This window comes from Astatotilapia calliptera, chromosome 7 (genome assembly GCF_964374335.1).
Source record: "Astatotilapia calliptera chromosome 7, fAstCal68.1, whole genome shotgun sequence".
NCBI classification, from domain to species: domain Eukaryota; kingdom Metazoa; phylum Chordata; class Actinopteri; order Cichliformes; family Cichlidae; genus Astatotilapia; species Astatotilapia calliptera.
In genome coordinates this window covers 44,239,151-44,252,781 of record NC_137428.1, presented here as the reverse complement: position 1 = coordinate 44,252,781, position 13,631 = coordinate 44,239,151, and the positions used below count along the sequence as shown (strand labels likewise).

The 13,631-nt window shown below is 40.7% G+C and overlaps 1 protein-coding gene across 2 annotated transcripts in view; it reads left to right on the top strand.

Annotated features, from left to right (window-relative positions):
• The first annotated feature begins 3,207 nt into the window (after window positions 1–3,207).
• Window positions 3,208–13,631, top strand: part of LOC113026240 (actin nucleation-promoting factor WASL-like) — a 30,262-nt gene continuing 19,838 nt past the window's right edge. For both annotated transcript variants that reach the window (XM_026174775.2, XM_026174774.2), the window contains exons 1-3: window positions 3,208–3,869; window positions 9,570–9,704; window positions 13,513–13,599. In XM_026174775.2, the coding sequence (XP_026030560.2) occupies window positions 3,765–3,869; window positions 9,570–9,704; window positions 13,513–13,599 (327 nt within the window). In that variant the 5' untranslated portion in view covers window positions 3,208–3,764. The remainder of the gene's footprint in view (window positions 3,870–9,569; window positions 9,705–13,512; window positions 13,600–13,631) is intronic.

Sequence of the window (13,631 nt, the reverse complement as noted above, 5' to 3'; positions counted from 1 at the left end):
TCTCTGTGTACCAGTTAAAAGTCTTGCAGCAGCATTTTGGACCAGCAGAAGATGTGACAAGGATGACTGGCTAATACCAAGGTATAACAAGTTACAGTAATCCAGTCGAGTTGTAATAAAAGGATGGAATACTGTTCTGAGATCATTTTTTGACAAGATGGGTTAAATTTTGGCCAGTTACCTATGCTGAAAAACCTGGATTTCACTACTGCTCTCACTTGACTGTCAAACCATAAATCACTATCCATTTTAAAACCCAAATGGTGACAGTGGCCTTTCCATACTGTGCTAGAGGGCCAGTGTCCACATGAAAATAGCCCACCAGTGACACCTGGCCAAATAGACAGAACCTCTGTCTTATTTTCATTAAAATTTAAAAAAACTAAAAGTCAACCAAGTTTTCACTTCCTCAAAGACAGTCATTTAGCACTTGAATGGAGTAGTAATTTTTCTCTTTTAGAGGCATATAAACCTGCATCTCATTTGCATATAAATAGAAAGCAGTTTTGTGCCTCCTAAAAATAGAGCCAAGGGGCAAGCGATATAGGGGGGAAAGCAGAGGTCCAAGTATTGATCCCTGTGGTACGCCACACAAGACTAGAGCTGAGGAGGATCTGAAATCCAAGAAGACTGACACAAAAAGTTTTCTTAGACCTAAACCACTGCAGAACAGTGCTACAAATGCCTACACAGTGTTCCAAGTGAGATAGTAAAATATTGTGATGCACCATGTCAAAGGCAGCTGTTAAGTCCCTGAGAACGAAGACCACATGATCTCGTACATCTGTAGCCAGGAGGATGTCATTAACAACCCCAAGTATAAGATTCTGTGTTATGCAGAGATTTAAAACCCATCCATCTTTTTCCAGTTATCTGGGGCCAGGTGGTGGGGGCAGCAGCCTAAGCAGAGAAGCCCAGACCTTCCTCTCACCAGCCATCAACCGCCATCCTGCAGCCGTGAGACATAACCACTCCAGCGAGTCCTGGACCTGCCCTAGGTCTGCCCTGGGGCCTACCATCATTTGGGACATACCTGGAACACCTCACTCAGGTGCCCAGGACGTATCCTGTAAGGTGCCCGAAACACCTCAACAGGTTGCTTTTGATGTGGAGGAGCAGCGGCTCTACTCTGAGCCCCTCCCAGATGGACGAGCTCCTCGCCCGATCTCTAAGGGAGAGGCCAGCCACCCTTCAGAGGAAGCTCATTTCTGCAGCTTGTATCCGCAATCTCGTTCTTTCGGTCCCTACCCACAGCTCGTGATCATAGGTGATAGTTGGGGGATGATCGACCAGTAAATTGAGAGTGTTGCTTTTACACTCAGCTCTCTCTTTATTACGATGGAGCAGTTCAGCGTCCGCATCGCTGCGGCTGCAGCACCAATCTAGCTGTCAATTTCCTGCGCCCTTCTCCCATCACTCTTGAACAAGAAGTGATGGTTTTAGATGTGTCCTTGATCCAACGCAGCTGATTTAAATGGCTAAATTACCTCCTCAACATGTCTTGAAGTTCTCCAGAGGCCTGGTAATGAACTCATCATGTGATTCAGGTGTGTTGACCCAGGGTGATATCTAAAACCTGCAGGACTCCGGCCCTCGAGGCCTGGAATTGCCCACCTCTGCTCTACAATGCTTCTTTTCCCACCATCAACCAAGGAAGAGAAAAGCATGAGAAGATCACCATCTAGTGGCCATTAGGGTACTTTAGCAATACCATATAGGTGGCAGTAAAGTAAAAAGAAAAAAAACAACAAACAAAAAAAATCCCAGCTATTTAATAATAAAATTGTAAGTACAACAATATGATTACCGAAATGTACTGAACGTGCAAAAAAAATTCGATAGCTTTGCAATAAAATGTTTAGGTAAACTATTATAAATTCATATGATATGATATTGATAGTATTACACGAATCCTAATAGTGTAAATACAAAACAAACAGTGAAAAAAAGTATAACCATCTTGGTTTTACATCATCCCTTGTGCTAGAAATCTCTTCTGCCTCTATTTAGCAAGAACAACTTTCCACCCCCAACCCTCTCCACCATCTGTTGAAACTAAGATAAACTAATCAGCTTTTTAAATAACATTTTAAGCAAACAAGACTTTTTTACAGGATAAAATCCTTGGTCCCAAAAATGACTACCAAAGTTTTCAATTACTGAGATCCTGCTTCATGAGAACATCGTAGATTGTCGGTGCTGCTTCTTTGAAACTTGTGACCTTTGCTCAGTGTTTTATACTGCAGAATGTAGGAGCAGCTGGTCTCCAGATTAGTGTTGGTGTTAATTCCACTGATGTACTTGCTGCATGAAGACAGGTCCTGCATGAGACTGTCTGTCCATTTGTCACCTCAGCATTCACAAACTTCAACATTTTATTTGTTTACTATTAAAATATATTTTAGGTTAATTTGATTGTCACAGCAGAGCATTAACATTGTGCTTCTTGATATCAACATGTCTTATACAATGAACAGCCAACACATTATGCTTCTGGACTGGTCTTCTACAAAACCTTAAAAGGCACCTTGTTGTGTCTGGCACTAATATGTTAGCAGATCAAGTTTTGAAACTTGAGTGTATAAGATGTCACTTATCATTGTAGGCTCTGTTGGTAGTTGTTCACCACTACTGACTGGAATAATAAGGACTGCGGATATGTGCCATTCTGGGCATTTTGCAGAACACCAGAAGAGTGGAAACAGTAGAAAAGCAGAAAAATGGTTAGTGGTCAGGTCACGGAATCAGGTTTAAGTACTTAATTAGACAACTATAAAGATGTAACCTGTAAAAATAATGTCATAGGGAATTATCATAGAGAATTGAGCCTTTTACCACATTATTTTGGTCTCCCAAAATCTATTTCTCAATGTCTGCAGTGCTTATGGTGGTTAGAAAGTTCCTGGTTAAGAAAGCAGTAAATCAAGTCTATTTTACTATGTTTAAACACACATAGTAGGCTACATACTGCATACTGTACACATTATAATATGTACAAGATAAAGTAGAATATGTATAATATAAAAATAAATTTTATATCTGGATTAGCACAAGAATATAATGTTATTTTACAATCCAGCCGGTTTAATTTCAGGCAAATGATAATGATAAAGCTAATTGTTTCCTTACAGAGAATTTTCTTCATACTTCCACGCTCTACATCTTCTGGCATCCCCCTGCCCCCCACCCTTCTCCCTCTGCAGAGCTGCATTTCTGCTGCCGCATGGGATGAACCGTTTTTGTTTTCAGCGACATTTTATTCTTACCACGGAAAATATATATATAGTTCAACAGTTTTACAGTGTTTAATGTGTCACATCTTTCGGCTTTTCTGCCCATGTTATCTGTATTATAGCGGATATGGGCAGATTTTGTTGAAAGCAACACCCCTCTGCTGTATCCTTAAAGTGGTTTGCTCCCTCCTGCTGCCATGTTGGATGTACGCATTACTGCTGCAGTCGCTGGAGTTTCCGAATGAAAGTTGAGCGTTTATCTGTCTACGTACACTTAACGAGTCACTGGTTTCACATTCAACATCAAACTGAGAATACAAGGGTTTTTCCTAAGCAGGAGCCAGACTGGAAAAGAGATCGCAACCACATCCTCCTCCGCCCTCCTGCTCGGAGTCGAACTGAGCGGAGATGATCCGGTTGCAGGCCACAGCAACCGGAGCCCGCATGGATTTTCTGTAAATACAGCCGTTTGTAGTGCCCGTTCCAGGGATAACTGCATTGTTTCGGGGTCGACTACAAGATTCTGGTGCCATGAACAGCCACCCGCCGCCCCGCAGGGCGGTTAACGTCGGCTCCCTGCTCCTTACCCCGCAGGAGAACGAGTGCCTGTTCTGCTACTTAGGCAGGAAATGCGCCGTAAGTTCCTGCGTTTGTTTACCACCTGCAACTTAAAAGTAGGTGCAGGTGTATTCACTTCACATTGTATGGGAAATGCATGTGCTTCTCAGTCCAGCTAGAATAGCTTAAAATTAGATGAATGAGTTACTCAACTATTCATAAATAAAACATAAAGATAAATATGGTCAGGGGGGAAATGGCCAGCGATAAATAAAACTTTTAATACAATACTTAATACTTTAGTTGGGCAATTCCTGATAACCTTAATGAGTCAGTACTTTAGATGCTAAGCCAATACATGGAAGAAAAAACATTTAAGATGCATGCAGGTGTGCATGCATATCAAGGAGGAGGGGGGGAATCGATAGAATCAATGCAAGTAAATGGACTTTTAGCTCATTGTTTTGGTTTCCGAGACTGTGTTTTTACAGTTTTCTTTCTTAGTGTCAGCATTGTTTATGCTCGCTCCTGGTAAATAAGCACAGGTACAAAGCTGAGCTTGGCTTTCTTTAAAGATGAACACAGCGCATTTGTGCTTTTAGGTCCTCATCAGCTGGATGCAAATGATAGCCACAATAATAAAATAACAACAGAGTTCTTCTCGCAGGTGATAAAAGCAGCTTCTTAAATTTGCTATTAAATTTATTAAAATTGAAGCTCCAATAATTACTGTTATTCTGCTACTAAAGGCAAAACCATTAAGAAGCACTTGACTCACTAGTGCAACTCTCAAACACGCACTTTAAAGCATATAACCTGGAGAGTAAACAGTGTCACACTAATTTAGAAAATCTTAATTTAGCCTGAAAAAGAGTTTGTTGCTCTATAAAAAAAAAAAAGCCCTTTATAACGCTGGGACATCTTACTATCAATCAGTGATGAAGAACAAAAGGACAACCCAGGGTTTCTTTTTAGCACTGTAGTCAGGATAAGAGTCAGAACACTGAACCAAGCATTCCTGTAATATTAAACTGTCTATATTCTTCACAAATAAAATTCAAGAAAACACAAAAACACTCAGACAGCACAAGGGATAGCTCTTGTGTTTTCTAAAACTTTTTTTTAATTACAACACGCTGACGTCAGCCTTTTTTTTCCTTCTTTTTTTAATTGCAATATGATGATGTCTCCCCAGCAACATTATGATATCATAGGGTAATAGGTGATATTTAGTCAGACTCTTTCTCTCCAATTGATTTTTCTCTCTGGTTTCCTTCTTTGAAAATAAGTAGATTGACAGTCTGTCAGCATTACCTGTACATGGTGTTAATGTGCTGTGTTCAAGGCTGGGCTGTTCAACAATAATTAAAAAAGCCGAGAAGCCTGTTGGGTTATGTACAACAGGCCTTTAAGGTGGCTGGAATTAAACAATCACTTGACCGAACTGTCTTAGCTTAGGCCGATGTCCAACCTTTATTTTATCTCAGAATTTCTTGAAAAAGCAGTTGTAAAACAGATAACTGATAATCTGCAGAGAGGTTTAATTTAAGATTTCCAGTCAGGTTTCAAAATTCATCTCACTACACTAACAGGATTAGTGAAGGTTACTTATGGTCTTCTTGTGAACTCGTCTCTGTTCTTGTCCTGCTAGACCTCGTTCGATACCATTGAACATATTGTATTATTACAGAGATTAGAACATGCTGTGAGTGTTACTGTGCTGCATTGGTTTGAATCATATATATCTGACCGACTCCAATTGGTTCACATAATTGGAGCGTCTTCTTCACACACAGGTTAATTATTGAGTTCCACAGGGTTCTGTGCTAGAACCACTTTTATGTACATTGTATAGGCTTCCTTTAGGCAGTACCATTTGAAGGCATAGCATAGATTTTCATTCATTTAGTTAAACTGCAGGAATGTCTTAAAGACATTAAGACCTGTGTCGATCTGTAGGACCAGCACCCCAATACAGCTCCGTCAAATTAATCCTAATCTCTGATCCCATGGATCTTACCCAGTAGGCAGTACAGAGCTTATGTGGAGCTGATGGGTGAGGGGACTTGCCCAATTCTAACTGCCTCAAAAGCTCTCCAGGTGTCTACCCTGCCTCCTCTCATGCGAAAAAACGGGAGTCTGAGTACCCTTGCAGGCCTGGCATCCAGTAGCCACACCTGTTAATGGCAGATAGGTTCTCTTGGAAAATCATTGGTTTCATTTAGTGACTTGGGAAAGTCCCAGGGGTCTGTTACTTTTGTAAGGCTGAAGTGGCCTCTAAGAGCTATTTATATTAAAGCAGATTAATACTCGGGTTTTTACCTGTACTGTTTAACAAAGGGCTAAAAAGGTAATGTCCATAATGTAGACTTTTGTGATGCAGGATATTTTATTAAAGTAATTTAGAATCAGTAAAACAAAAGCAGAATCAAATAATACTAATAAAAACAAAATCAAATCACTTGAATTATACATATCTAATTAACCTACTCTGAGATAATGCTGACCTTGTTCTGATCTTTGTGAGGAAAAAGGTTAAGAGAATAAGTGCGCCTTGGCCTCCCGGCCTCCTCCCGGTGGGACATGCCCCTCATCCAGGACTCACCCAGGAGGCATCCTTGTCAGATGCCCAAATCACCTTAACTTGCTCCTTTCAGTGTGGCGGATCAGCGGCTCTATTCTGAGCCTGTCCCGGATGGCCGAACTTCTGACCCTGTCTTTAAAGGAGAGACCAGCCACCCTTCAGAGGAAGCTCATTTCTGCCGCTTGTATCCGCGATCTCGTTCTTTCGGTTACTACTCACAGCTCATGACCATAGGTGAGGAAAAGGACGTAGATCGACAAGTAAATTGAGAGCTTTGCTTTTACACTCAGCTCTCTCTTCACCACAACAGGCCGGTAGAGCATCCCCATCATTGCAGCTACAGCACCAATCCATCTGTTGATCTTCCGCTCCCTTCTCCCTTCACTCGTGAACAAGACCCTGAGATATTTAAACTCCTCCACTTGGGACATCAGTTCGTCTCTGTCCCACAGTGGGTACTCCACCCTTTTCCGTGAATCGCTACCTTATCATGCTTGAGAGGTTTGTGTCCCAGGGATCCCAGGGGCTATGTTCTCAGGGGACTTTTGCCTCCTGTACGGTCTCCCATGGCAAATTGGTCCTGGGTGAAGGACCAGACATAGCGATAACAATCAGAGGAACAGTTCACCCTGACTGGGATAGGGTTACTGGGGCCCTGCCCTGGAGCTGGGCCCGTAGAGGGTGCCCAAGGGCGAGTGTCTGGTGGCCAGGCCTCAGTCCATGGGGCCTGTCTGGACACAACCTGAAAAAGGGACATGGGCCCATCCTTCTGTAGGCCCACCACCCACAGGAGGTGCTGTAGGGGTCTGGTGCAGTGTGTGTCAGGCGGTGGCCAGGAGCGGAGGCCCTGGCGGACCGATCCCCTGCTACCAAGACTAACAGTCTGTATCATTTTAAACATAAAAGGTTGAATGTTAAGACCTTTTTCCCTCTCTCAGATGTGATTAGAGGTAAGCCAGGGTGACTTCAAGCTCTCTCTGGCCCACTTATCTTGCCAACTGGATGATCATTTTCCCACTTCTAAGTTCAGATAAAACTGAGGTTATTGTCCTTATATAGCAAAATAAATATTACAAACATGGCATCTAACCAGATACTCACTCTGGATGGCATTACCTTGGCTGCTAGTATCACTGAGTAACACTGCGCAAATTAAACAAAAATATGTGGAACTGCTTTCTTGCATCTGTGTAATATCTCTAAACATCCTATCTCAGAGTGATGCTGAAAAACTAGTTGATGCATTTTATACTTCTAGGCTAGGCTAGTGAAATTCATTATTATCAAAATGTCCCCCCCAAAAAAACTCTGAAAAGCCTTCATTTGATCTGAAATGCTTGAGCAAGAATACTGACAGAGATTAGAAAAGAGAGAGCATATTTCTCCCAAACTGGCTTCTCCTCACTGGCTTCCTGTTAAATCCAGAATCTAATTAAAATCCTTCTCATCGCATAAAAGGTCTTAAATAATCAGGCCCCATTTTATCTTAAAAGATCTCATAGTACCATAACACCATAAGCGAGCTCTTTGCTCTTGGACTGCAGGCTAAACTTGTGGTTCCTAGAAAATTGAAAGCAGAATGGGAGCCAGAGCCTTCAGCTATAAAGCCCCTCTTCTGCTTCCAATTTGGATCACAACAATAGATAAACCTTCCTTTTTGATAAAGCAAGTAGGACTGGACCTGAATCCTTCCTTAGTTTTGTTGCAATAGGCCTAGTCTACTGGGGACTTCCCATGATGCACAGAGTATTTCTTATTCACTCACCTTTTTTCACTCGCTGTGTTTAGACGCCAGGCATTTAATCATGAGTTATTAATAATCTCTGGTTCTTTTTCGCGCTCTTTTTTCTTTTCTTTTTTTTTCTCTTCCCTTCAACCCCAACTGGCTGCAGCAGATGGCTGCCCCTCCCTGTACCTGGTTCTGCCAGTGATTTCTTCTTGCTAAAAGGGAGTTTTACCTTCCCACTGTTGCCAAATGCTTGCTTGTGGGGGCCATCTGAGTATTGTAGTTTTTTCTGTATTATTATAGGGTGTTTGCCTTGCAATATAAAGTGCCTTGAGGTGACTGTGATTTGCTACATAATACTAACTGCTCAAATCAGTTACGTCTTCAGTGATTAATGCATGTACACATTTTTAGCACGAACTCATGGTAGTAGGCACTATCAGGAGTTTAACAGGAAGCAGCCAGGCTGCTAATGATATAAAAATGACTGAGATATTGATTTTTGCGTTCATCGTTAACAGATGCTAAGATCTTAGCTTGCAGAGGCTGCAGTGTCACCACTGTCTGTGTTCATTGCTGCATTCTTCTCCTCTGTAAGAATTTAGATGCTTTTAATTTAAGGTTTTAAGGAACACATTTTGACCTTTTCTGGGGGATGCTGATTGGTGATTTCCTGCTGAAAAGTGTTTGCACCTGTTCCTTTGACCTACACCTATAAATTACAGATGGAAAGGACGCAGTGACATTTCCTCTTAACTTCCTCAGCAGCCGGAGTTACTTCCACTGCAGAGGAATCATGGCAGTGCATCAAACACTGTGCAACCTCTGCAGAAACCACAAACTGGAGCTGTTTGAAACCTGTGCAGTGCTGACTACTGCAGCTGGACTCCTCTTGTTGTTGTTAAAACACTGTGGAAAAGTGTAAGACAATGAGGCGGTGTCAGTACTTTTAAGTTTTACCCTCCTGAAGTTGGGAATCGGTGTATAAGAGTTACAAGTCCTTCACTTTTCACCTAATGTAAATGTAAAGTCAGCCATTTGTCATCAGAGTTCTTGTTTTGTTTGTGACTACATCAATACAGCTGAGTCACAACTCACGAATCAGTGTAGGGCCTTTGATAGCCTTTGATATTTGTGACTCCCTGTTAAGGTAGAATGCATTTGACATATATAATCTGATTTCCAAAGGTCTCAGTGTTTCCCTGATAACCAACTCTATTTCTCCTCCCAGCTGTAATTGTGGCTGTTTGAAGGTTTTGCATAGTGTATGTTTCCTCCTCCATTTGTCACACATGGAGTTTACAGGTATATACTAAAGAACATTGTGTGTCTGTAAAATCTTAAAGAAAAAATGGAGGGAGATAAAGTGGTTACATTTTCAGCAACGTAACCTTCTTTTCTGTAGTTGTCTTTGTTCTTTCTGTAAATCACAAAGGTGATGATATTAACCATCATATCTGTGCTTCAGACTCTGTGTTCAGCAGTGGTCCAGGTGTATGGTGCTGAGAGGAGCTGTAACTGGGTGAAGAGGTGCTGTGGAGTGGTCTGCCTTGTCAAGGACAACCCTCAGAGATCCTACTTCATCAGAGTCTTTGACATCAAGGTGAGTGACACCAAACGGAAACAATCCAAAAGCTTTAAACACCGCAGAATAGTTGAAAGATGCATCTTAAATGATTATTTTCACATTTTTGGAATTTTCTTTTTCTTCTTTCTTCCTCTTTGCTTTCTGTCAGAAGAAAAACTGAGATATGAACCTGCTGCCAGTTAGCTTAGCAGTGGTTACAGCACTGGAAACAGGCAATCGGTGCATTTAATAGAATCTGCCTCTAATGTTCACAAACACTCATATCTTGTTTGTAAAAGAAATAAGAACACGGATTTAAAGGGGGTTACTTAGATTCCCAAAAAGTTGATTCTGTTTATCTGGACGTAGCGTTTTCAGTGGGAGAAACGTTTCCACACTCATCCAGGTGACTTCTTCAGTCTCAGCTGACTGCAGGTTTCCCCAATCTTATAAACAGTTCATTTGCACAATAACTGAAACTAGCACCACTGGCAAACAATGGGCTGTGAGGTCAGTTCCTTGATCATTAATATGCAAATTGTGATGACCACTGATCAACAAAAACAGCAATAACGCTGTTTGCCAGTGGTGCTAGTTTCAGTTATTGTGCAAATGAACTGTTTATAAGATTGGGGAAACCTGCAGTCAGCTGAGACTGAAGAAGTCACCTGGATGAGTGTGGAAACGTTTCTCCCACTGAAAACGCTACGTCCAGATAAACAGAATCAACTTTTTGGGATTTCCTCTCCTGGATGATTGAGCATGCATCAAGACTTTATTCAAGAATAGTGCTTGGAACAAAATTGTTTAGTTTTTTTTCTCAGTGCTTCTGTGGAGGGTTGTGGCCAGACTTTTCACATTTACTCTGTGTGTTCACTGACTTAATTAGAACAGCACTTTATATATGATGTACATTCAGTTGCACATCTCAAATGGATCAAAATGAATTATCAGATGTGTGGTTACTGCCTGAGGCGGATACAGGCTCTCAAAGTAATATCAGTGTGGACTTAAGCTGTATATATATCCATGTAGGGCTGGGCCATATTATACCGTTCATGGTAATGGTATAATGTTAGACAACGATAGGAAAATGAAATATCGCGATAGAATATGAGTAAAACGCGCATGCGCAGAGCCTTTGTTTTCATACGCACATGGCCGATTGTTGAGTGAAACAGATGAACCAGAATTGGTTTGTAAAAAACGGTGCAACTTCAGTGATGTGAAACTGGTTTGGTGTTTGTCCGTCAGATACACGACAAAGCACATTTTTTTGCAGAACATGCAAGCGGCCGTCGTTATTGTCGTATTTGTCGGACTAAGATGCTCTTAAATCTGGGAGTAATCTGGGTCCTAAACTCCGTATACTTCAGGTCAAACGAACACTGCAGCATCACTGAGAGTTAAAAACTGTCTAAATTCTTTCATCTTTAATAAAACGATCAGCATTGCTGCTTTACCAGGTGTAACTATGAAGTTTAACTTCCAGGCATCCATGAAAACAAAATTTATTACATTTAACGGAGTTAGAAGTTAGCAGGAAGCTAGCGGAAGTTAGCTCGCTAGTTACCTAAGCATGATATAGCATGTTCTGACTGAGAGATTTCTGAAAAAATTCAAACGTACAGCTCTGCTTTCACGTCCAACATAAATGAAGAGAGGAAACTAAACAGCAGTGACGTTTGTAGGGTTACTGATGTTGGGCTAGCTGGTATATAATGATGTGCTACCTGATCGCTAGCGACACAGCTATGTTAGCATAACATAAACAGTGAAGCTGGAGGACGAACACTAACACTTTTCCACTTATAAAAGTTAACGTTAAGGTTCCTGATAGTTAGAGACAAATGCAATCGCATGGCAGGATGCTGTAAACGGACCAAACTTCAGTCAGGAGAACAACTGAGATAATCCATCCACAATACGAGATTAGTCATTAATATACTGCAACAACATGGGAATAGAGCCGCTGCCAGAGAATTCAACATTAATGAATCAATGGTACAGAAGTGGAGGAAGCAAGAAGAATGAGTTTAATAAAGTTTGATTTATCTGACTGCTTTGTTTCGCTTAATGTGCCTTATAATCCCGTGCACCTTATGGTCCGAAAAATACGTACTGCACACTGCAGTTTAATGTTGCAAAGCACCTCTTTTTAACTTCAGTGGATATTATACATGGTTATGCTCAGGATATGTCAGCCCATTTCTACTGGAAATGCCTTTTGGTTAAACTTTCAGCAAGGAATTTGCATTTGCACTGTTACATTTTTATAAAGCTTTAATGTACATAAAAACCAGCTTCTTGTTTAAGTGAAAATAAATGGAAGGTTGTCTTTTTGCGCTAGTAATGTTGTGGAGTTGTATTTTGACTCGCATCAATTATATCGTCGGTTATATCGTTATCGCAAATTTTCAAATATATATCGTGATAAATATTTTTGGCCATATCGCCCTGCTCTATATGCATGTATATATTTATTTTCTCTTTCTAATGGGAAAAAACACTGCTCACTTATCAGAATCAAGGAATGCTGAATTATGACAAGAAGGACAGTCATGATTATTTTGGTCAGGTTTTATTTCAGAAGTATAAGATTGCATTAAGCTAACAAACCATCTGTTGATTGAACTAGATGTGACAGGAGAGAGGAGGGTCTGACTGTTACCATCCCTGTTACATTCACGTTTAGCCATGAATGTAACAGGGATAATCTGCCTTTCTGAAACACTGTATGACCAGTCAGTACTATTCAGTATGACCCAAAATAAGTGACTGATAAACTCGTTATCTTTACTCATTAACTCAGCGGAAAGTATTTTTCAGAGTGTATTTGCAGCCAGAAGTATTGTCTCCTCGTGGCCATTAAATAGAATTCAGGTTTAAGCTATTTTGCTTCACTTTTCAGATCTGTAAACTATGTTTATTTTTTATACTGTTTGTGGACCAGACGAGTAGGTATTGATCACCGAGGGTGGTCTGTGGGTGCAGGTGACGGCAGACTTGCATCTCAGATGACCTGTATTATAACTATAGGTAGTGCGATGGCAGGGCCAATAATAAACCCAGCACCTCAGTCCCATGGACTGAGTAACAGAAACTAGGAAATGCTGAGACACCTGCAGAAAAGGCACCTTGAAGCAATTGTTGTTGTGATTTGGCACCATATAAATAAAATTGATTTGAAAAACCTTTTTGTAACTTTTACTTCCTCTAGTCAGTGCTCGTTGACCAAAAGTACTCTTCCGTCATCTCGGCTGGAGCTGAAGTAAACGTACTGATATGAAAAAAGGCGTTGCGTTTAATTTATTACACAACATAAAATACAAGTCCGTCCATTCGCTTTCGCTTATCCTTTTCGGGATCGTGGGGGGGCGCAGGAGCCTATCCCAGCTGTCATAGGGTGAGAGGCAGGGCTCAAGTTTTATGCTTAAAAATTATAAGTAATTGTTTTATCATATTTAAATTGTTTGATTGTGTTCAAAGCCAAATTTTTAATTGAATTTCTAATTAACGGCCCAGCCCTACTTGTAGATAGAAAATGCATGCTGCAAATATTTGGCAGTTTCTTGTTGGTTGTGTTGTTGGTGATTTTTTTTTTTTTTTTTTTTTTCATTTAACTAAGTGGAGGTGAGCTCCTTATGGAGGTGTGTTCAAGGATACCAAAATGCATCATTGTCTTCCAGAAGACATTTAATTTCTTGAACAAGCAGCCAGCTCTTAAATCTCTCTTTGGGTTGTTGGGAGTATGAATTTAAGTTGTAGAGGATTAGAAGTCAGATTTTTTTTCTGAACTTTTTTTTTTTTTTCAATTTCATTTTTCCGTAATTTTTTTCTGTAGGAAGGGAAAATGATGTTCGAACAGGAACTCTACCACAACTTCTTCATCAGCAACTCCAGACCCTACTTCATTACATTTGCAGGAGATGTAAGTGTTTGTTTTCTTTTGACTTCTTCAAG